This window comes from Beauveria bassiana (assembly GCF_000280675.1).
Source record: "Beauveria bassiana ARSEF 2860 unplaced genomic scaffold BBA_S00012, whole genome shotgun sequence".
In the NCBI taxonomy this organism is placed as follows: domain Eukaryota; kingdom Fungi; phylum Ascomycota; class Sordariomycetes; order Hypocreales; family Cordycipitaceae; genus Beauveria; species Beauveria bassiana.
The window spans coordinates 474,233-497,406 of NW_007930847.1; the positions used below are offsets into that span (position 1 = coordinate 474,233).

Sequence of the window (23,174 nt, forward strand, 5' to 3'; positions counted from 1 at the left end):
TAATTTTAGTTGCAAGGTGCAACAGAACAGATTCGGCCAGTTTCGACGGCAATCTTGCCACTCTCCATCACGGTAACAGGACGGAGCTGTATTTACCGCAGCATTTACCGCAGCAGACTAGCTGGTGTGGCGATTATACTACAACCGGATGATGGCCCGGCTAGAAACAGAAACCTGATCACCAGGTTCTGCTTTTACAAAGCTAATCTTTCTACATGAGCGGCATATGACAAAAGGCCATATCGGGACATCGCAACGCAAAATGCGCTGTTGCCATGGCAGCGACCGCCCATAACGAGGGGCAAAATCAACGCACTAGACGGTGATGTGCGAGCCGCAATGATTTATTGAGGAGAGGGAGCTCTGCAAGTTCTTGCCTTGTTTAGTCGATGGGGCCTACGCAAGACTGACCAACGGCGATGGCCCCCAGACAAGCGCTACTAGCCGATGATAGTTTGGCAGAAGCTCTTCTTCCAGTCTGATTTGGACAAGCTGTATGAAGCTGGGAATCTGGAGTTGGAGCTGAAGCTTGACTATCTGTAGTTGGTTTTTTTTTTTTTAAATTATTATCAGTTGACTGGGCGAGGCAGGCACTGCGGTCAGTGGTTGGGCAAGGCAGTCACTGCAGTGACTGGTCCCTCTCGCTGGAGCCAGACAAAACAGAGTTTGCCAACAAATAAAAAGCCAAGCTCCCCTCACTCCATGCAAAGCTCGTAGCTACACCTGCACATCCCACCTGCAAAACATTACCCCGCACCACGAAAGAACCTTCAATCCAAATCACAATGGCTAACCCCAAGGTCTTTTTCGAAGTCTCTGCCAACGGAGGTAATGTCAATGCTCACGCTCAACGGCAGGGCTTAGCTAACCAGTTTCTTTCGTTTTCAGAGTCCCTCGGCAAGATCGTCATGGAGCTCCGCAAGGACGTTGTTCCCAAGACGGCCGAGAACTTCCGCGCTCTCTGCACCGGCGAGAAGGGATACGGATTCAAGGGCTCTTCTTTCCACCGCGTCATCCCCGGCTTCATGTGCCAGGGCGGTGATTTCACGAACCACAACGCAAGTCTCCGATGGGCAACCGCCGACAAGATTGACATACTAATGCACACAACAGGGCACTGGTGGCAAGTCCATCTACGGCGAGAAGTTCGCTGATGAGAACTTCCAGCTGAAGCACACTGGCCCCGGTATTCTCTCCATGGCCAACGCCGGCCCCAACACGTTTGTCTCTCTACCCTCACAACGTTGCATCATGGCCGCTGACTTTTCGTGACTAGCAACGGCTCCCAGTTCTTCCTCTGCACTGCCACCACTGGCTGGCTGGACGGAAAGCACGTCGTGTTTGGCAAGGTCATCGAGGGCCTCGACGTTGTCAAGAAGGTTGAGAAGTACGGTAGCGACTCGGGAAAGACCTCCAAGAAGATTGTCATTGACGCCTCTGGAGAGTGCTAGACGAATCTCAGCCAACAGGTAACCAGGTCCCGACGGGCCGCGTGCCCTGTTGCGACTCTGATGGAGCCAAAATTAAAAAAAAAAATTGACATTAGCAGCATGTCCAAAGAATTAATTCTTCATTCTGCCAATAATTTGCTACGATATGCTTCGCTCCTGACAGCTTTCGAATGTTCCTCGAGCTACATAGCTCGGTACCTTTTTACCCCTCATCCCATCCAAGTGAGAAGCAAGCTAAAAATTACCTCTGCTTGGCATCCGTGCCTGTTCCACTTTTCCGCGCCGTAGTCGTAAAAGCGCCCGCGGGGCATAGAAAGCAAAAGCATAGAGTGTTGAAACAGTCGACCAGACGCTTATAGATGCTACCCTTCAAGCTAGACAATCTCCTTTGACTTCGCTGTTTCCTGCTCGTAGCCGGTACTGTGGCCCTGGTGATGCGAATCACTTGAGGCACGTTTGTTGTGCAAGTGAGAATCGGCGCCGTCACTATTGCGCTAGCGCCCGCCACTCCGACCGCCACCCTACAAAAGGACAACCACCAAGGTAGGCTTGAACAAAGGACCAGAACAAGGGGAAAGGCCCGAACAATGGAGGGCCAGACAATAAAAGGATCAGACAAGGAAACAGGTTCCTGTCCCTGTCCAGTTGCGCATCGCCGATAGAGCTATTAGTCATGAGTCGCTGCTATTTTGGACCAACTCGAGATACACTACGCTATGGGTTGAAGCAATGATAGTCAAGCTAGCCTGAGCATCTGTCGAACTTTTTTTGATCACTGCGAATTTAGTTATTCATCACTTCATATTCATCAACACCGCAATCACACACCCAATCATAACACTCAAAGCGTCATCATCAACAACTTACAGCGGCCAAGGTTAATGGTAAGGACTAAGTAGATTGTGTATCTTGTTTTTGTAAAGGTACTATTCTGGTGGTGGTGCGTCCATGAGGTACAAAAGTCGAACGAAGTACCAACGTTGGTTTGGCAATTGAAATGCACCCATTACACCAACCAAACAAAAGCCTTCGACGAAATAAGGGCTTCCGGGTACCCAGGTATTCTCATCAAATTCACAGTTGTTAGGGATCTGGTACGTCAAGTGTCATTGAAAGGAATATTATTGATTTTCGAACTGGTAAGAGTAAATGGTGTGTTTAAACTGCTCCAAGTCTGCTCCAAATTGGGCATTTGGGCAACAGCAGCGTAGAAATGAAGCCGGTAGGTTGGATAAACAAAGAAACACAAACAAGCGCCGACCTGGTGCTTGGGTCCAGCAGGCACAGAAGCACAGAACCTTTCGTGCTCCTCACCTACGGCGGACCCCTTCTTCAAGGCTCAAGGGTCCCACGCTCTACGATCGACGTTGTGAAGCAGCCTCGATGAGTTCAATGTGCGCCTCGCGCAAGCCCTGCAGTGCCTTTCTGGTGCCGCGAAGCTCCGTCTCCCTGCCCTTCAGCGCGTGGCCGACGGCGGCAGCCGCCGCCAGACCCTCCCGCAACGTGGCATTCTCGTTGCTGGCCTCTTGCAACTGTATCTGGAGGCGCCGGTTCTGGGCGTGCAAGGCGTGATTGTCCTCTATGGCAACGTCGAGGTCCTCGGATACGAGCCGCGCGCGCGTCTCGTGCTGGGCGACGCGGATCTGTAGCGCGCAGACGTCGGCGCGCGCCTCGTCGAGCTGCAGACGGAGCGCAGAGCTGTTCTTTTGGGCGTCTTTCAGCTCCTGTTCCAAGCCCTGCAGCATGCCCCAGACATCGTCATCGTCGTCCTCGTCGTCATCGGCATCGTCGTCGGCATCGTAGGGCCGGTCAGAGGGCAGGGAACCCGGAGATGCTTCCATGTTGTCCCATGATTTGACTAGAGCCTCCTCCTGGTCCCCATTGCCGCTCTTCTCGACGCCGGCCATGTGAGGGGCACTTTCAGTTCGTTCGCTGCTGGATGCATCAGCGGCGCTTCGCCAAGCTGTGCAGGTTCCGGCCTCTCTCTCGGATTCGAGGGTGCCAAACGACCAAGCCGGGGACCCCTTCACATGTGTTCGCTTCTCGTCGTTGTCGTCAGTCTCGTCAGGCGAAGCGTATGCTGAGAACAAGTCAGCCATACATGAGAGACGCGATGCGACGGCGACGATGACGGACACCGCTATGAGCGAGCCGACTGTGAGCGTGACTTTGCTAGGCATGGGCATCTTAAAGAGACTATAGGAATTTGGGGGGTTGCCTGATGAGGTTGTTATTGATCAGTATGTCGCTCGCTGTCTGGTGAATGATTTGTCGGTTAATGATATCATCATCAATATGAACGCTGAGAACAGCCGCATCTATTATATGTTCGAGTTTCCGTATACATAACTTCATTATCTACAAGGCTCTTTGAAGCATTTAAGAACAAGGCGGCGTGAATTTGCGAGTTCAATGTAGCATGAGCAGCCTCGCAAAGCTCTTCGAGTCCTCTCCTCTTTCTTACCAGTCATTGACGCCTGTCTTTGCGAGATACTCTTTCACAAAGCAAAGCAGCCTCGACCAGCTTTGCCGTGGACGCACAAAGACAGGGGCGATGCACTGCATCCCAGCAGTCTGCATAGCACTGGCGCTCTTTGTCCGGCTCTGCGGCTCATCCTCACCTCAACTTGCGAAAGCAAATACTACACGCAATCGGTCATTGCAGCCCCCACCAACCAGCCGACTTGGCACGATCCGTCATGGTCCGTTCGTACCATGTCTTTCCCATCCAGCCGAGACTGCCGTTTGCCCTTTCAGCTCTCTGCCGCATGTTGTCGTAATCTAGGTGGAAGAACGCTCGATCGCTGCCGCCCGTTTTCTCGTTGTCGCGACGGACGATCAATCAGGACGAGGAATGTCTGCTTTGGGGGGGGGGGGGGGGCGGGCGGCGGCTGACGGCACGTACGGGGGGGGCATGCAAGGTTTGGGCGATAGGGCCGTGTCGATCCGTTTGCGCAGCCTCGTTGTTGAGCTGCAGCTGTCGTTTACTTTTAGCGGAAAATCGAAAATCGAGCGGAAGTTACGGGAGCCGCCGACATCCAGTCGACTTCGAGGATGAGACTGGACGCCCGCGGCGCATTTGAACAGAAACCGGGCGGTGGTATTGCCCGAGTGGCATCGTTCAACGACTCCGTCACAGGCGCAGAGATGTCGGAGCCTTGTTGCGCTGCATTGTTGCATGCACTTTGTCAAGGACAGATAAGCGACTGAACGAACGTACTGCAAAGTCGAAGACCAATCAAAAATGAGGTATTGGCATTATGGATGTTACTCCTTTGAGGCCGATGCCGCGCTGTTACGAGGGGAACATGCCGTCAGTTAATCATAGAGCCTTTCGTATCCTCCACACCCCTCTGTTCGGTCCCAGCTGACGCAAAACGAGGCTCACAATAGGCCAGGATGCACCCGTACTTGGCCGACCCCTCCTCTAATATTTACCAGTAGCGAAAAGGACCGGAAGAGGCAGGTAGCGGTTGGTGATTCCTCAGCCAACTAATAACTGCCTACCCAGTAATTATTTACATTACGGTCGTGGAGATTCGCGTTGTGGGCCACATTCTTTGACCACAAAATAAAAAATCGTCGGCCAACGCTTCTCCGTTCCTAATAACAAGTAATACGAATTTTTGTTTGCCTTTTTGCCTTGTAAACAGCTGTCCCCTTTGAAAGCCTCTTTCGAGACTGAGAAAACAAAGGCGCCTTCTTTTTACTAATATTAGAAACCCGACATTTCTGCGGCAGGTTTGCCACACTGCAACAAAGCAGCACAAGATATTGGACGCTGATATTCTCGGAATAACGCGGCGCACCGCGGCAAACCCCATTCTGGTGGGAGGCTGACCCCATCTCATTGGCGTTGGCGCAATATCGCGCCGTCGCAAGCTCGGCTGGGATCTTGGAGCTCGGGTTGTGTCCGTTGATAGTGAAACGCCCTTTCTTCGCAGAACGGCAGATGAAGTTTATATCTCGCCAACCTGGTTATTATCATCTTGGTCTTGGCTGGCCTGGGCAGTTTGGGCTCTTGATTCCACTCTCGGTGTCCCATTCTCATTAACCAAAAAAAAATTCAGTCATGTAATTTCGTTGGACGAGAATTGATCGTGTTAGGGGCCAAGCCACACTGGGGCCAAGGTTTGGTCGGTTGATTGAACAAAACCGCATGAGCCTGCCCGACTAGGCGAGGGGGCGTGAGATAGCCGGCCCAGGTGAGGCGAGGGCCAACAAGCTTTGTCAAGACTGTCTTCGCCCGCTAGAGATGGTCTCTGTCTTGCTTGCTCGTATGATTATCCATACTGAGTTGTACTCGGTGCGCGGGGGACCTCTCCAATCTAGCAGATTTGAGAAATCAGGAGACAGAGTATTTCTCTCTTGCGCTCCTCCACAGATGGGGACGGGGCTGTCAGCTGGTCGATTGGGCACTTGCGACTTGGTAGCATCGCGCTGGCATTACCAGTAATATGAGTGCGCTCGTCGTGTTATTAGCTGAAATGGCTGCACAAGGAAGGCGGCCTAGACGAGAGCAAAAATAACATAGATGGAAACCCGCCGAGACTTGGTAGAGTGGAATATTTGATAAAAGCAAGTTCGCGACAACTACTGAGTTATTCCGACCAAACAAGGAAAGTTTGGAGCCCCCTACTTCGTAGCTTGATGCTCTGTAGTTTGCTTTTTGTTACCGTGTACCCGTGGTTCCTTTTTTACCGCCAGTGTGATGATGCCAAGGGAGGGGTGATGGGGGCGTGTGGTGTACGGATAAGAACCCAGATTGGCCCGGCTATCGGCTCTTGACTCTCGAGAGCTTCCCATCCCTTGTCAAGTCAGAACAAAGCAAAATTCGGCAAAAGAGCAGTCACAGCATCGATACTTCATTTCACCGACATGGCATACGAAAATATTCGGGGAGCACCCAACGAGGCTGTGGAGAGGACTTTAGGCTAAACCCCAATGTTAAAAAAAGAATCGGCAATAATAGAAGAGTATTACAGTATGCAGCGCATATTTGAGCTGCATCGAGCTTGTCACCAGGGCATCTGCGTCGTCTGAAACGGTGGGCAGGCAACAAGCAAAGCCATTTCACATGACGAGGCGACGTAATGTGCTACTCCTAGTTACATGATAACGGTTCTTTTGTTGGCGGCCGACTTTTTGAAAGTTTGACTGACCGTCTGTTGGACCGTGACTCGCAGGACTTTTGGCGGTTAATGACATGAATAGTGTGGCTGGATTGGTTCACTAATAATAACCAAGTTAGTCGCGGGACGAGGCGCATCGGCTTGCTTCCTCTTCCACGCAGTCATTGGCGGGCATGCGGAGTGAGAAATTTTGTGAGACGCCACGTCGTCTACAAAAGAAATGAGGGCGAATAACACAGCGCGTGATTGTGATTGTGACGCATACTCAGCGATGCCATGTCTGTTGGGCATCTGTGGCCGTGCCGGTTGAGTTGTCATTACGGTATCAACGCAGCTGAAGTTGCACACTTGTCGGTGTGGAATTGGGACATGTGGTGTAGGTGTGTAATGTGATGGATGTGTTGTCGCGCGACATTTTTTTTTTTTTTTTTTTTTGCGCGACGGAACAAGAAGTGTAGGGCAGTCATCAGACTCTTTTGGCGGAGTTGATGTGGTGGTGGTGTCTTGGTGGTAATGGAGGTGTGGTAAAAAAGCGCGCACTAGTCCTGAGAAAATACATTTAACTTTACCATTGTCAAGATGTTGAATAGCATTCATTTATTACCAGCGAATATGGAGCTCGAGTCATCTTTTGAGCGATTATAGTTTCGGATGTCGCTGAATTACTCGCAAAGCCCATCGTGGTGAGAATGCGGGTGACGCAGCGCACAGAGCCATTAGCATACCAGGCGTCAGCGCAGAGACCACGTCTGTAGGGCATATCGTTGGCGAGGTGCTTACGGTCCACGGAGCGATCGCAATCACAAGCCAGGGCTGGCTGGTTGGCAGTTGACAGTTGACAGCTGTTGCCACCTCCGTCGCGTCGATCGGGGGTGTAACTAGGGTGGTTTCGCGGGCTGCCAGATTCAGGCAGGAAGCCGAGCGGCAACGGTTTATTGACAGGACCAGCGAATCGATTCCACACACCCGTTGGCAGTTGATAATCAGAGCACAGTTGCCTGGCACGCCTGGTGGCAGAAAAAAAAAAGAAATCCAAACACGGCAAACGAGCAGAGGCAAAAATAGCCTGCCGAGAGACCCAGCGGGACAGGGATTGCGGTGTTCCGCGCGGGGGCTGGGATTGGCTTCAGGCTCACGACTGGGGCGGACAATGCCATGTAACAGTCCATTGAAGGCAGCTTGCGAGAGGCAAGCCTCCTCGGCAAGTGCCTCCGTTACATGCGCGGACAGCTGTGCTAAACGAAGAGCGGTGGGTGGCATGGGCCGACGCATTGATGATGAGCGTGTTTGTGGATGGGTGACCTGTGAGTCTGGGGAAATAAGCCTTTATTGATTTGTTAAGAGGGGGCACGGAGTACCTAGTGTGGGGAGAAAGGAGTACCTGCTACATGGGCGTCTGCTTGGCACAAACAACAAGTACCTAATGAATATTAAGGGTTGCCAATCTTTGATTTTACTCAGGTGCTTCGAGCAGGTGATGGTCTGTGGTCATCCTACGAAGTAAATTCCCTTCTTCGGCTCAACAACCAGCATTGATTTTGAGACTTTCTCGTTGGAAGATAACAAGTTGATAATGTTTTGAATTGGATTGACAAATAGCGCTGCAACTTTGCTGCCTGCTGGTGTCTCGCCACGGAGCCACAGGGCCTGGTCTGCTGACACGACCTTGCACAAGCCGAGATGTGCGTGCCGCAGAGCTTCATGGCAGGCTTACAGGCGGTTCACGAGCAGCGCACCGAGGCGTACAGGGCCGTGTAGCGGTGTATCTCCAGCGGCGTACAGGCGGCGCATAGCGGATCACGACGTGTTACAGCGCACTCGGCCCTCTGCAGACCGCTGCATTCAGGTACCCGCCGTACACTGAATCACTGCCACCGACCGCCTGCCAACCGGCTTACCAACGTACAGGTACCACTGCCGGCTCCCCAAGACAGCTTGTCACTGCCAGCTCATCATGTTAGGTAGTCACTCATCACGTCCTGCACTCCCACCGCTGCCATTCTCCTCCAGCTCCAGCTGCCAATATGCATCCCGCGATCAAGTCACGCACCCGGCGCAAACCCTCAACAGGCAGCGATCGGGCGTCATCCAATCCCATCCGCTGTTCGTGGCTGCTGGCGGTGTACTCCGTGCCGTAAGTTAGCAACATATTTAGGTGCGTAGCTATTTACATAGGTAGGTAGGCACCTAGGTAGGTACCTAGGTACTTTTCCTCCACCCACCACTCTGCTCTGGTCGGCTCTTGTCCACCCTGGCCTCCGTCCTCATTGCTGTCCGAAATAACCCAGGGTCCAGCGTCACGCCTGGCCCTGACACCAGTGTGGCATGGCACTTCGGCGGTTGTCCGCGAGGCCTGAGCTAAGTTGGCTTGGACAAGGCCTCGAAGCAGAGACACAGACATATGTAAGGGATCAAACCTTGCCCGCAAACACTACGGATACGACCGGGATAATACAATCGCGGCTTACCAGAAATGCCGTTGTGCCAAACGCTGACAACATCAATGAGAGGTGATATTACGCTTAAATCTGCAAGTCTGACGTTCACTGTTTAGGTAACTGACAAACCACACAGCTGCTTGCCTCCAGCCCGCCAAATAAGCAAAGCGCGGGCTGGTCTCGGTCATCAAATAGGTACGGAGACGCTTACTCCCACACCCACTCCGGCGGCATCACCCACACGCCTCATCACACACACACCCCCGCGCTGGATCTCACCGTCTCTAGTCCGACTCACCTACGGGTACTCACAACCTCTGCTAGACGAGCAAGGGTGTCGGGTACGGGTCCGACGCCACCAACACAGACTCAGATCTTCGTCCGCCTTATAACATCCCAACGTTGTCCGCATTCTTGCCCCGTCTCTTGCTCATTTCTCCAAACATCCTCTACACGACGGCTGATTGTTACCTTGGCCGGTTTACACGACTACACATCCACGTCGCCATATACAAACAACAATACACACGACAAATATCCATCGCTTCATATAATCACCACCTTGATTGTCGTGGCCATGTTGGCGCTGCCTCTTTCGCCGCGCCAATGCGGAAGCCTTTTCGAACTGCCACATAAGAAATGGAGACGCCGCCGAATCACCAGTGATCTCATGGAGCAGGAAGAGCGCGATAGGGCTGCACGCGAGGCCGATATGGAATCGAGGGCCCGCGCCTGCAACTACCTCTCCACCTTCCTTCACAGCTCGCCGTGGACCGACCAACTTGACCAGATTACCATCGTGTGGGACTCTGTGCCCTCCATGGAAGAACTGGAATCCTATGGCGAACTGGACGAAAAGGAAGGCACTCTCAACTGTCGACGCCTCTTCAAGGCTGTTGTCGTCTGGGACGAAGTCGGCCATCTGCTCTGGCGTACGCTCAAGGATGCTGCCCAACAGGAACAGCAACCTTCGCCTGCCGCTCTACCCACTGTCATCGAGCACAACTCTACCGACAGCACCGATACTTGGTGGCACGCCCCTCATGACCGCTCATTTCGCCGCGGTTCCCAAGAAACTTCACACTCCAGCCTCGCCTCGCGCAGCTCCGCTGCCACCGACCCCTTCTCACTCGCGCGCGACTACACCACCTTTACTTCGCTTAGCAGCTCGCCATGCGAAAATGGCTTCATGGTCACTGCTGACCAGACCCGCAGGCGCAGCGACTCTCTCTCCGCCATGATCCCTCGCGCCATCTCCCACAGCTGCGTCTCTGCTGTCAAGAAGACTTTTAGCGTCTTCTCGGAGAAGCAGACTGCGTAACTCGCAGTATTGCAAAACCTCACATACCACCTCACGACTTTACGATTCATCATCACTACCATAACACTTCTTTTTTTTTTTTTTTTTTGAGCCATACCTCATCTATGCTTTTCGCCTACATCATCTGTCGGTTGCTGGGATTTATGCGAGGCGCTCATCGGCATGGTATCATAGCGAAGCGTGTTTACTTGTTTTCAGGACGCTTGAAGTGCTCAAGCAGTTGTTCGATTCGGTTTATACCCTGCAAGACAGGAAGACATTGGGACAGGCGTATGCACATTATTTACGACAACACATAGTATACATAATCAAGCTAGGAATCACATGATTTCTTTTTCATCCTCCATTCTCGTCTCTCTCATGAGTGTCACCTTGACTACCAAACACGATCAAACGATAATTCTTATTATTGGATAACACATGTGCCACTTCGTGATTCAATAGATGCTGTGTTGCTCTTACAAACGAGGATGCGTTAGCAGCGATGGCGACAGCACACTGATCGGCTAATTGTCGGTCACTTCGCGTAATTGGCCCGTGCACTGGTGCTCCCGTGCGACCAATTGTTGTGCTGTTGTGCTTGCTGGTGGGGCAGCACCTAATCTACTATGAGCTCCCCAGGCGCGCAAGGCTCACTTCGCCTTCTATTTTAAATTCATCGTCCTTCGCTTCTCCCCAATCTTTCGCGTCGTGATTCTCTTCTAGCAGACAAAAAGTCTTTCGTCGCAGTCGCATACACTCCTTCGGTGCACTGCTGAATTTTATAATCCCTGACCGAACATTATAAGCATTCCTTTTTGTTTGTTTCTAGCCGTGTTGCCAGGTGATGAACAGCTTCGTTGAGTTCACCATCTAGGCACGACGACATGGCGGCCGCCGCTGTTGATGTTGGCTACCTCGCCGGTCATCTGGGAATCGATGAACCTGTTCTTACGACCTTGACAACCGAGCCGACCGTCGACCTTGTCGCGATTCTGCTGCAGGCTGTGACAAACAAGGCACACGAGTTCGATGTTCTCTACGCCGACAAGCTGCAGCTCGACATTGAGCTGGAAAATGCGGTTCGCAGCGCCGAGTCTAGGTCACAAGCATCCAAGTCCACCGCCGAACAGGCTCTGAAGGATGTGCAAGAAGCCAGAAAGAAGGTCCAAGAAGAAGGTAAGCCTAAAGACGAAAGCATCGCCCTTTGTAGCTACCAATGGCTAATCGCAGCTTTCGTTCGGCAGAGACAAAGAGACAAGCTGTCGAGAATGAGCTGCAAGTCTTGAAATCAAAGAGCTCCGACCATGACGCGGACGTCAAGGCACTGAATGACAAGATTGAAACTCTTCAGTCGTCAAACCGTGCCAACTTGGCAATCATCGAGGCCAACAATAAGCGAGATACGACGGTCACGGAAGAGTTAACGAAACAGCATCAGCGCAACGTCGAACTCTCGCGGGAAGTTACCTCGCTTCAACAATCGGAGCAAAACGCCAAGGGCCAGCTTAGCAGTGCCAAGTATCGCGAAGAATCGATTCAACAGCGACTTAATCATGCGAACCAGACTATCGAATGGCTAGAGGCCGAGCTCAAGACCAAGAGCGAAGAGGCACTCAAGTTTCGCAAGGAAAAGGGTACCCGCATCGCCGAGCTCCAACGCCAAAATGAAGATGCCATCGCTCAGATCGATTCTCTCAAACGGACCGAAAAGCAGCTCCGGGATCGCCTCTCGACCTTGCAAACAAAGGTTGACGACACATTGGTCAGGATTCAAAAGCAAGAAGAGTCTTTTGCGGCGACTGTCGATAGCTACAAGTCCGAGCTCGAGGATCAACGCCGCTTAGTCGGGATGTCTGAGCAGCTTAGCCAGAAGCACCAGGATCGTGTTCGCGAGCTTGATGCCGAAAAGGAACGTCTCAAAGACAACTACGAGAATGAATTGCGCCGCGTCCGTACCGAGCTCGAGCAAGAGAAGCAAGCTGGAGTCGACCTGGAAGAGCGCATCCGCCAACTCGAGGGCGAGCTTGACGAAGCCCAAGTTCGTCTGGAACATGCTCCCCCTCCTGGATCTGCGCCTCAGACGCCACGCGCAAATGGCGGGGCCTTTGGCCGTGCAGCATCGCCTTTCGTAACACCAGGATCTGTTCGCAGTAAGACTAGCATCACCGCTACCCAGGCTATCGACCAGCTATTCCAGGTCAAGGGCCAGCTTGCTAGCGAGCGACGCCGGACACAGCAACTGACGGAGGAGCTCGATAGCATGATTGCTGCCCTAGAAGCTAAAGCCCCCGAAATTCAGGAGCTTCAATCCGAGTCTGAGATGCTACGTAACGAGATTGCTCGCATGTCGGAGCTCTCGCAGCAAAGCTTTGAAGAGCGTGATGCTGCTAGAAAGGCTGCGAGAAAGGCAGATGCCTCGCTGAATACAGCGCAGTCGGAAAACAAAATTCTTCGCACACAACTTCGTGATCTCGGCACACAGATTCAAATGCTGGTTTTCAACGCGTATGCTCTTGAAAAGGGCGTAGATCAGCTGAGCGATGAGGAAATTTTCCGACTGAAGCAACTCGAAAAGGGCGAAGTAACTGAGGAGGCTCTGGCCGACATGTCTGATACTCACCAGTTCATCACTCAAAAGCTCGTTGTCTTCAAGGACATTCAATCTTTACAAGTCAAGAATGAAGACTTGCTTCGTATTACTCGTGAACTGGCTGATCAAATTGAGAGCGAAGAGGCGCTGGCTGCCAAGCATCAAGCAAAGGAGGACCATGACAGGGTTGAGAAGCTTGAAAAAGAGCTCATTCACATGACAGAGGAATCCAAGTCGATAAAGACGACCTTGGAAAGCTACAAGACCGAGCGAGATATGTTCCGTCGTCTGCTTCAGCAGAGAACCTCAGGTGGAGATGAAGCATCTATGATGCGTAGCTCTCTGGACGGCCGCGCGCCTCTCGCCAGTATCGAGTCTGCAGAGCACACTGAGTCTCTCAGCGAGGCTCTTCGCAAGTTGCAAGCCGAGTATGATGGCTTCCGTGAGGCCCAAGATGGTGTGCGCAAAGATCTTCGCAACCAGGTTGACGCACTTTCCGCCGAGCGCAATGCTTTGCAGTCTGAGCGAATTAAACTGCAAGGCGAAGCTCGCCTCGAGTCTGAGCGCCGCGAGATGCTACAGAGCAACTACGCGGCCCTTCAGACCGAGAACGAGGAATTGCAAAAGCGTAGCCGCATTCTTTCCGAAACAGCAGCCAAGCAGGATATTCGCACCCAGCAGGTGGCGGAAGAACTGATTGATGCCAAGGGCCTCCTCGATAGCGTTCGCAACGAGGCCGCTAATCTAAAGGCTGAGAAAAAGCTCTGGAAGAACATCCAAGATCGCATGAGCAAGGACAACGAGATTCTCATTGAAGAGAAGAATAGACTTGGAAATTTGCTCACAACTCAGCAGTCCCTTGAGAATCAACGCAATCTTTCGGAATCGGAGTCTCGTAGGAAAGCACAAGCCAAGATTGAGCAGCAAGAGCAGGAGCTAGACTCTCTGCAGCGCAAGCTTTCTCAAGCTACCGAAGAGAGCAAAAACCTCCAGCAGCGAAAGGAATACGAGGCTCGTGAGGCACAAAAGCGCATCGATGAGCTGATGACAAGTCTCGGGCAAATTCGCGAAGAGCACATCAGTGTCAAGACCACAAAGGACCATCTGCAGGCTCGTGTAAACGAGCTCACGGTAGAACTGCGCAATGCCGAGGAGCGTGCCGGACGCTTGGTGCCGCGTCCGACGCCCAGACCTGGTGTTGTTGAGTCGTCAGAGTATCAGCAAGAGCTTGAAGCGCAAGTGCAAACGCTCACGAATGACGTTGCGGAACTGCGTCGCGATCTTGCGCTTGCCAACACTCAGCTGGAGAACGCCAAGACTCAGGCTGAACAGTATCGCGAGCTCAGCCAGAGCAACGAAGATGCCCTCGAGGATCTGCGTTCCTCCCAAGATCAGTACAGAATCGAAATGGAGTCACTGATTACGGAGAAGGATACCAAGATCAAAGAGCTTGCACAGCGCGTCGACGACATGTCTAGTGAGCTGTCGCGATCCAACACTGAGCTCTCTTCCTTGCGTGACTCTCAGAGCGAAGTCGCTCGCAAGTATGAGGATGAAAAGGCAATCCTCGAAGAAGAAATCTCGCGCCTCAAGGAGGATAGCGCCAGACACCTTGAAGCCGTACGCTTCCATCAACAAGATCTTCGCGCCCAAGCCGACATTGCGACACGCGCCCAACATGATTATGAGCAGGAACTGGTCAAGCATGCTGAGGCTGCCAAGCTTGTCCAGCAGCTACGAAATGATTACAATGAGCTCAAGAATCAGTCGGCGACCCTGCGCGCCGAAGCCGATTCGGCCAAGCTCACGCTTGCGCAGAGCGAATCGTCTTGGGAGGATAGAAGGCTCCAGCTTGAGCAGGAGATGGTCGAGCTCAAGAGCAGACGCGAAGACGTGAACGCGCAGAACAAGCTTCTGCATCAGCAACTGGAGGGTCTGACTACACAGGTTAACGCTTTGCAGCAGAATCGTGGAGGAAACGGAACCGAGGACGATGCTGTTGTGGCTGGTGCTACGGATGTCATGGAGGGTCTCAGAGAATTGAACAGCTATCTCCGCCGCGAGAAGGAGATTCTTGAGGTGCAATATGATCTGAAAACGCAGGAGTCAAAGCGTCTGCTCCAGCAGCTTGAGTACATGCAAAGTCAACTTGATGAAGCACGCCTGAAACTTGATCAAGAACGTTCACAGGCTGCTCAGAGTGATCGATCCTCCATGACCCATCAGAGTCTGATGGAAAAGCTCAACGAGTTGAGCCTCTATCGCGAGAGCAGCATGGCCCTTCGCAGCGAGAATACTCATCTCAAGGGCCAAATTTCTGAACGCAACACCAAGATTCAAGAGCTGGAAGCAAAGGTCCAACCTCTTGAAGCTTCAATCGACAATCTCACGACTCAGAAATCATTCCTCGAGGACGAGATCAAGCAGATCCAGGAAGATCGCGATAGATGGCAGAAGCGAACCGAGGGTATCTTGACCAAATACGGCCGCGTCGACCCTGCCGAGATGGAAGAGTTAAAGAAAACCATCTCTGACCTACAGACGGAGTGCAATACCCTCAAAGAAAGCTCACAACCACTAGAGGCCAAGATCGCTGAGCTGGAGGCTGCTCTCGAGAGTGGGCGTGCCAGTTGGCAGACTACACGTTCAAAGCTTGCCGAGCAATTCAAAGATAGGTCCAAGAGGATCACTGGCGAGAAAAACGATGCTGTTCAGCGAGTCAAGGCCCTCCAGGAGGAGCTCAGCGCCGCGACCGCCAATCTCGAAGCCGCCAATCAGCAAGCAGAGGACAGTAGGACTCAGCAGAGTGCGCTGGAGAAGCAACTGGAGGAGTCTCAACAACAGCTGGAGCAATTGCGACAACAGTCGCAAGTTGATGGCAATCAGGGAGGAACTGCATCAGTTGAGACGGGTGGCGATGCTGCCGCTTCCGCAGAGGTGGTGGCGAAGCTTGAGCAGAGCCTTGCTGAGGTTCAAAAGGAGCTGGAATCGGTCAGCGCTCAAAAACTCGATGCCGAGCAGCAATTGAGCGACCTCCGTTCTCAGCTGCAGTCTGCCGTTGCAGAAAGAGATGCTGCCCTCGGCAAGCTGGAAGACGCCGGGGAACCTACCGAAGGCGCCGTGAAACCTGTCGAGACGAGCTTGTCGGATGAGGAGAGGAAGGCCCTACAAGCCAAGATTGCAGATGCCGAGGCTAAGGCTGCCGATCATGAAGCAAAGGCAAAGGAGATTGAGGCCTCTATGCAGCAGACTATCAGGGATCGCTCCGATAGGATGAAGGATGCTCTCAACACCAAGCTCAAGGAGGCTCGCGCCAAGGTAGAGGCCGATTTCAAAAAGAAGGAGGAAGATCTCCAACTTCGCTTTGAACAGGAGAAACGCATCTGGCAGGCTGAGAACAGCAAGCCAGCTGGCGACTCCAGTGCCGGTGCAGAGCCACCGGCGACACCCGCCAAGGCCGGGGCCTCCTCGGTACCAGCTACTCCTGGTGCCAATAGCAGCGCTTCAGAACTTTCCCAACTTGACGATGCAGGCATTCGCCAGTTTCTGTCCACCAATGGCACGGCCAAGAACATCATTGCCTCGAACATTAGAAAGCGCGTCGAAGCTGAGAGCGCGAAGCTGAGGCCTGAGTTCGAGAGCAAGGTTGCAGCTGCGCGTGAGCAAGCTCAGCTCATGGAGTCGAAGAAATCGACCTTGCGCATTAACATGGCTGACAATAAGCTCCGAATCGCAAATGCCAAGCTCGGTGTGGTCGAGACAGCGGCAAAGGAAACACCACAGAAGCCCGTCGTTGAAGTTTGGGAGATTGCTAAGAGTACGATGCCTCCTCCGCCACCTGCTGCCAACGTCGCAACGCCAAAGGGCACCCCAGCGAAGCCTCCAGCATCAGTGAAGCCTGGAGCGACGCCCGCAACCCCCGCAACCCCCGCCGGTAATACGGCAGCACCTGCCACCAACCCTTTTGCGACATCTACCAATAGCAATGCAGCTACCCCGGCAGCAGGTAACCCGTTTGCTGTGAAGACGGAAGGGGATAAGGAGAAAGTCACATCTGCGGCACCTCTGGCGACGACTTCGGCGAAAGCTCCGGCAACAGCGCCTACGCCAGCCCCTGCAGCTGCTCCGGCGGCGGCTCCAGCAGCGGCTCCAGCAGCGGCTCCAGCAGCCGCAGCTGGCACAGGAGCGCCTAGTAGTATTCCACAGCCGCAGCAGAATCAGGCACCTCAACGATCCAACATTCCTATGCCCCGTGGCGGTGGCCGTGGACGTGGAGGAACGTATGTGCATCCTGGACAGCGCAATGCTAGCGGCAGTCAAGAAAGTGGCTTGCCAGCAGCATCGGGGCGAGGCGGACGCGGTGGTCACCGCGGTGGGCGTGGCAACATGAACCCAGGCGCTTCAGAATTCCAGCCGGGAACCAAGCGACCAAGAGGGGACTCTGAGGCCGGGGCCGGTGCCAAGCGCGCGAGAGGCGGCGGTCCCCATTAGAAGAGAGTGCGCCTCTCAACTGTCAGGACTGGCCGTGGAAGCTATAGACGAGAAAGGACCTAGACGGGGTAATAACGGATGTAGCTGGAATTGTATTATGATCATGTTTGTTAATGGGTCAAAATTGCTTGGCTGCTTTAGGCCTGGATGGCGCAGCATGTATTAGTTGCTCTCAGGAAAGAGACTCTAAATCTACACTTGAATCTTCTTTGTTAAACCAAAATCAAGTACATTCTTCTTGTGACTGGAGATATTATTGATCAGCTGTTGCTGATATGAGATTAGGTGATATTTGTAGTGATGACGACACAGTTCGAATTGTATAAGCAAGGGAAGCTGTGCTTTCTGAGGAGCCGAATATATTAATGTCATTGTAGAGCTAGTTGGTAAGTAAAGAGATTCTATTCGAAGTTTTTGAATTATACAGATGATCCATGTTGAAAGGTGGGTGGTACCACTGGTACCATGTCGGTGGATCGGCGCGAGTGGCACCGACCGCCGACAGCTCTAAAAAAAAATTGTGACCCGCCTCTAATGAACTTTTTCTTGTCAGACCTGGAGGTCGCCTTGAAAGGAATTTATAGAAATTCTCCTGCGCACCAACTGCATACTGTACGGGACATTTACTGCAGTCATTTCAGCACGCCATCCCCAGCACGCACAGCGATGGCTCCGCTGAGCAAAAAACGCAAGCAACAGCCTGCCGCCGGGCCCAATGCGAAGCGCAGCAAAAGCGGCAAGGCCAGCACTCCCCGCCATTGCGTCGAGGATGCCAGCTCGCTGGCCTGGCAGACCTTTGGCGAGGACTTTGGCGGCCTCGAAGTCATTGAGGGTGTCGACGTCGTCAGGGAGGGCGACCGCGTAACCTTTTTCGTGGCAGACACGCCGGCGGGTAAGGCGGCGGTGGCCAAGGACCAAGAGGCGGACGGCGACGACGGCGAAGTGTTTGAAGGTTTTGGCGATGACGGCGATGACGGCGACGACGACAACAATAAGGTGAACGGAAAAACCAACGAGACGGATACTGGCAAGGAGACGAAAAAAGCGAAGGCGCAGGATGCGAAATCAAAGACAGAGAAGAAGACGAAAAAAAAGACGGCGACGCCGAATGCGCAAGACCGCAAACTAGAGGCACAGACGAGCAAGAAGCAAAAAGGCGACGTGCACACGAATCCTTTTGGCGTGCTGATGAATGCAAATGACGAATACGACGACAGCGGCCTGGATCTGAAGAAATGGGTTGCGCTGAACCTCTCGCCTGCGACCGTCTCGGCCATTGGCAAGCTGGGCTTTGCCAGCCCGACCGAGATTCAGGAGCAGACGATTCCACACATAACGGGCGGCGCCGATGTCATCGGCAAGGCGCAGACAGGCTCTGGCAAGACGCTGGCCTTTGGCATCCCGATTGTCGAGCGCTGGCTGGAGCTGCACCAGAGCACCGACGAGGAGGACGAGGCCGAGGCCGAGGCCAAAAAGGAGCGCAAAGGTCCGATAGCAGTGATTCTGAGCCCGACGCGCGAGCTGGCCAAGCAGATTGGCGACCACATCAAGGCGCTGTGCGACGGGCTGCCGACGGCGGCGGCGCCGTACGTGTGCGTGGTGACGGGCGGGCTGAGCATCCAGAAGCAGCAGCGGCAGCTGGCCAAGGCGGACATTGTGATTGGCACGCCCGGCCGCCTGTGGGAGGTGCTCGACGGCAACATGAAGCTGCAGGACGAGTTTTGCAGGATTCAGTTTCTGGTTGTCGACGAGGCAGACAGGCTGTTCAAGGCGGGCCAGTTCAAGGAGGCGGAGCTGATCATCGGGGCGCTGGACCGTCGCGATCCAGAGGCGGAGGACGACTCTAGCGATGACGAGGATTTCTCTGAAGAAGAGGATGAGGACGCAGACGCGCGCCATCCGCCGCCTAGGCAGACGCTCGTCTTTTCGGCCACGTTTGACAAGGGCCTGCAGACCAAGCTGGCGGGCAAGACGCGCCCGTCGGCGAGCCAAGGCGCCACAGACGAGGAAAAGATGGCGTACTTGATGCAGTGCCTCAAGTTTCGCGGCCAGCCCAAGTTTATCGACGCCAACCCCGTCGAGCAAATGGCAGAGGGTCTGCGTGAAGGCCTCATTGAGTGCGGCGCCATGGAAAAGGACCTGTACCTGTACTCGGTGCTGCTCCTGAACCCCGGCCGCCGCACGCTCGTCTTTGCAAACTCCATCTCGGCGGTGCGGCGCGTCGCGCCCTTTTTGCAGAACCTCAACGTGCCCGCGCAGCCGCTGCACTCGCAAATGGCGCAAAAGGCGCGGCTGCGCTCCCTCGAGCGCTTCGCCGCCACCCCGGGCAGCGTGCTCGTCGCCACCGACGTTGCCGCGCGCGGCCTCGACATTCACGCCGTCGACCTCGTCTTGCACTACCACGTGCCGCGCACCGCCGACACCTACGTGCACCGCTCCGGGCGCACCGCGCGCGGCGCCCGCGCCGGCGTCAGCGTCCTACTCTGCGGGCCCGACGAGGTGCTCCCCACGCGGCGCCTCGCCGCCAAAGTCCACGCGAAGCGGCAGCAGCAGCAGCAGCAGCGAGGCTCCTCCTCCTCCTCCTCCAAGTCATACAACCACATTATTGAGACGCTGCCGCTTGACAAGAAGATTGTCGCGCGGCTCAAGCCCCGCGCCGACCTGTCCAAGAAGCTGGCGGACGCGGTGCTGGCAAAGGAAAAAGCGCACAGCGAGGACGCGTGGCTGCGCGGCGCGGCCGACGAGCTCGGCGTCGAGTACGACGAAGACGAGTTTGAGACGAACAACGGCGGCGGCGGCGCAGGGTTCCGAGGCGGTCGCGGGGGTGGGCGCAAGCGCAAGGAGAAAGAGGCCGCGGCGCTGAGCAAGGCCGAAATGGGGGCGCTGCGCGCGCAGCTGCGCGAGGACTTGGCGCGTCGCATCAATTTGGGCGTCAGCGAGCGCTACGTGGCGGGCGGACGCGTCGACATGGCCAAATTGATTAGGGAAAAGGAAAAGGCAACGGTGGGAGGACTCTTTCTGGGCGGCGACGATTCGTTTGGGCTGGGTTTCGGCATGACACTGTAGACAAAAAGAAGGATATGTGATTTTTTTTCCTTTTTTTAAAAAAAAATTGTATATATAGCACATGACCGCAAGCGATCTTTTTTAGCATCTTGCAAAGTCAAGCCCTACAGTTCTTGTTCCACCTTGCTGTGATGATCCGTCGTTGAAAGCAAAGACAACGAGCCCCCATCATCATCATCGTCGTCGTCATCGTCGTCGTGCAGCCTAGCCAGAGTGCGAGTGTACGCCTCCCAGCGGACCGCAGAGTCCGTCTCCGTCATGTGCGACGCCACGCTGTGCTGCTGCGACTCGTCCTGGCCGGCCGTGTCGTCAGCCCGCCGCGCCCTCTTTGGAGTCGAGTCCGGCCGATCGTCGTCGTCGTCGTCTCCCACATCATCCCGGCCACGGCTTTCAGACAGCAAGCACGCCTTTACAGGCGACGACAATGGGGCTTCTTCTTCTCCAAAAGCCACCACGGATACCCGCCCAGTCGTCTGCGTATCATGCGCGTCCTCGTCCTCATCCTCATCCTCCTGCGGCGGTGGAGGTTCCGGATACGTCTCCTTTACCATTCTGTCGTATGCAAAGACGTTGCCGGAGCAAAACTCGCCAAAGTACGAGGCAATAGAGTACCCTACCAGCAGCCCAAGTTAGTGTGAAAGGTTTTTTTTATTTGTACCGCACGGCAAGTTGTGCCCTGTTGCAATTTGTTTTTGTTACCTTTGCGCCACCATTGCTGGGCATTTTCTGTGCAGGGCCATACGTCGCGTGGCTTAAAGGCGTCGACGAAATGGCAAAGCTCCTCGTAGGAAGAGTGTCGAGCGTAGGGAAAGCGAATCACACACGGCAAACCTGCTTGGCTGGCTGGCAGTGTTGTATTGGCCGAGCTATCGGTGCGCTCGGGTGGTGATGGCATGCCACTCAGCTTTTCTATGCTCGCCGTGAGATGTTCTCCAAACTGATTCATTGCCAGCCCGAGCGGCATGTCGCGTCCTGAAGCCATCTTCTGGGCTAGAGACTCTAAAAAGCCGTCGTGGCCTTTTCCAGTCCGTTTGATTCTAGGCCGTAGCAAATTTAGCGGCTGCGCGCTTGTGTAGTTGTGCTGCGAAAAGAAGAATGGAGTCAAAAAAGACATACAGTTCCTGAAGGGCGCGGAAATCTTGAGGAGACAAGGACCCCAGCTCAGCATCTCGCTGAAAGTCGTTTCCTCCCCCGCCCACTCCAGCCTCTGCAATGTCGGTCCCGTTTGCAAGATGCGCCACAATCGGCTGTATCTTGACAACGTTTGGTCGGCTCGCAACGGAGCACAAGTTGCCCTTTTCGCAGCTGTGTAGGCGCGCGCTCTCGTCCGTTGTCAAGCAACCGGGATGCCACGCATTGCCGCACATGTAGCCCGTCAGCGACGCGAAGCGGTGGTCGCCGATTTTACTTGACAAAGACGTATATATCCTCATCTTGTACTCGTCAACGTGTATCTGCCATCATTCAGCATCAAATGGTAACCAGGGGACCGAGTCGTGCGAGTAGTTTTACTGGAGATTTCAAGGCTTTGGAGAGTGCGAGCCAGACTTCCTCGTAGCCATATGTCCATGTTTGGAAATAAAACACAGTGTCAGGCGGATATGATGCTACTTTGCGTAGCAGCTCTGCGATGCCCTCTTGCTTGGTCTGAAAAGGGATATTTTTCGTAAAGGATGTGTCGAGATAGATTTTGTCCAGTCTGCGAATGCCCGAAGTATATTCAATTAGAGTTGGATGTCTGACAATTGAATTGACGAACCATGGTTCACTGCGTAGATCCCCGGTATATAAAATTGCCGTGTCATTGCGCTCAATCACTGCCAAAACGGGGACAGGTTAGCCCCTCAAACGTAAAACAGCCCTCTCATCGTTTGGACTCACAAAACATGACCGCCCCCGGACAGTGATTCGCGTCAAACAACGTCACCTGCATCTCCAAACTGGGGGCTAGCTCCAGCGTCGTGGGTGTTTCCAGCGGAATTGGCCTCTATCGCGACAGTCAACCAACCCACCTCTCTCGCACAGCCGCGAACCCTAACCCCCGAGCGAACTCACCAGCAAAGTGCTCAAATGCTTATATGTTTGCTGCCTCGCCTCCAACACTCCCTTGGCATAGTTGATACGGCATGGGTACCGCTCTAGCCTCAGCAATATCTCGCGCGTAGCGGCCGAACAGTAGACGCTTTTTTTTTAGGGGGGCCCGTTAGCTTCCCGCACGCGGCCAAGCCCAGCCCTTGGTGTTTTTTTTGTTTGTTCTTACAATGGTGAGCGCAGCGTATCCAGACCAGCGAGGTGGTCGCTATGAATATGGCTGAGAAAGCATGCCAAAGGCGGTGCCTGCCCTTGGACCCGACGAAAAAAATCAACTTGATGATTGCTGGTAAGTGTATGTGCTTGGAGGGCGGTTTGACGATGCGTGAACAAGCTTACTTTTGATTTCTGGAAACTCGGGCACTAATCCGGCAAATGTCGACATGTTCTTCGTCTCTGTGCGCCAAACCTGGCAAAACTACAGCTTATTATCGCATTGTAGTGTCCCCATCAACGAAAATCAGCGTGTTTGGGCGTTTGCTATCCGAGATGTAGAGGCAGGGTTAGACGCCACCAGAAACGAGCTGGTCCCCACTTGATACATCGACGATTCGACATGCACTATATTAATAATAATTCGGGAAATATTGACAACAGGCAAATCAGATTCTA

At 53.8% G+C, this 23,174-nt stretch overlaps 6 protein-coding genes across 6 annotated transcripts; 4 read left to right on the forward strand and 2 right to left on the reverse strand.

Moving 5' to 3' along the window:
- Positions 1-785: 785 nt before the first annotated feature.
- Positions 786-1,451, forward strand: BBA_05037 (cyclophilin A; the record flags this gene model as incomplete). The annotated part of the gene is made up of 4 exons (XM_008600134.1): positions 786-828; positions 889-1,010; positions 1,114-1,220; positions 1,277-1,451. The coding sequence occupies 4 exons, from the start codon at positions 786-788 to the stop codon at positions 1,449-1,451; spliced, it is 447 nt and encodes a 148-aa protein (XP_008598356.1).
- A 1,355-nt stretch (positions 1,452-2,806) lies between these two features.
- On the reverse strand, positions 2,807-3,637 carry BBA_05038 (uncharacterized protein; the record flags this gene model as incomplete). The annotated part of the gene is made up of 1 exon (XM_008600135.1): positions 2,807-3,637. One exon carries the CDS (start codon positions 3,635-3,637, stop codon positions 2,807-2,809), a length of 831 nt encoding a protein of 276 aa, XP_008598357.1.
- Positions 3,638-9,691: 6,054 nt separating this feature from the next.
- BBA_05039 (uncharacterized protein) lies at positions 9,692-10,342 on the forward strand (the record flags this gene model as incomplete). Its single annotated transcript, XM_008600136.1, has 1 exon — positions 9,692-10,342. One exon carries the CDS (start codon positions 9,692-9,694, stop codon positions 10,340-10,342), a length of 651 nt encoding a protein of 216 aa, XP_008598358.1.
- Positions 10,343-11,208: 866 nt separating this feature from the next.
- Positions 11,209-17,405, forward strand: BBA_05040 (TPR/MLP1/MLP2-like protein; the record flags this gene model as incomplete). Its single annotated transcript, XM_008600137.1, has 2 exons — positions 11,209-11,500; positions 11,569-17,405. 2 exons carry the CDS (start codon positions 11,209-11,211, stop codon positions 17,403-17,405), a joined length of 6,129 nt encoding a protein of 2,042 aa, XP_008598359.1.
- Positions 17,406-18,071: 666 nt separating this feature from the next.
- On the forward strand, positions 18,072-20,471 carry BBA_05041 (ATP-dependent RNA helicase MAK5; the record flags this gene model as incomplete). The annotated part of the gene is made up of 1 exon (XM_008600138.1): positions 18,072-20,471. One exon carries the CDS (start codon positions 18,072-18,074, stop codon positions 20,469-20,471), a length of 2,400 nt encoding a protein of 799 aa, XP_008598360.1.
- A 104-nt stretch (positions 20,472-20,575) lies between these two features.
- BBA_05042 (artemis protein) lies at positions 20,576-22,359 on the reverse strand (the record flags this gene model as incomplete). The annotated part of the gene is made up of 5 exons (XM_008600139.1): positions 20,576-21,084; positions 21,171-21,508; positions 21,588-21,925; positions 21,984-22,288; positions 22,353-22,359. 5 exons carry the CDS (start codon positions 22,357-22,359, stop codon positions 20,576-20,578), a joined length of 1,497 nt encoding a protein of 498 aa, XP_008598361.1.
- Positions 22,360-23,174: the final 815 nt, after the last annotated feature.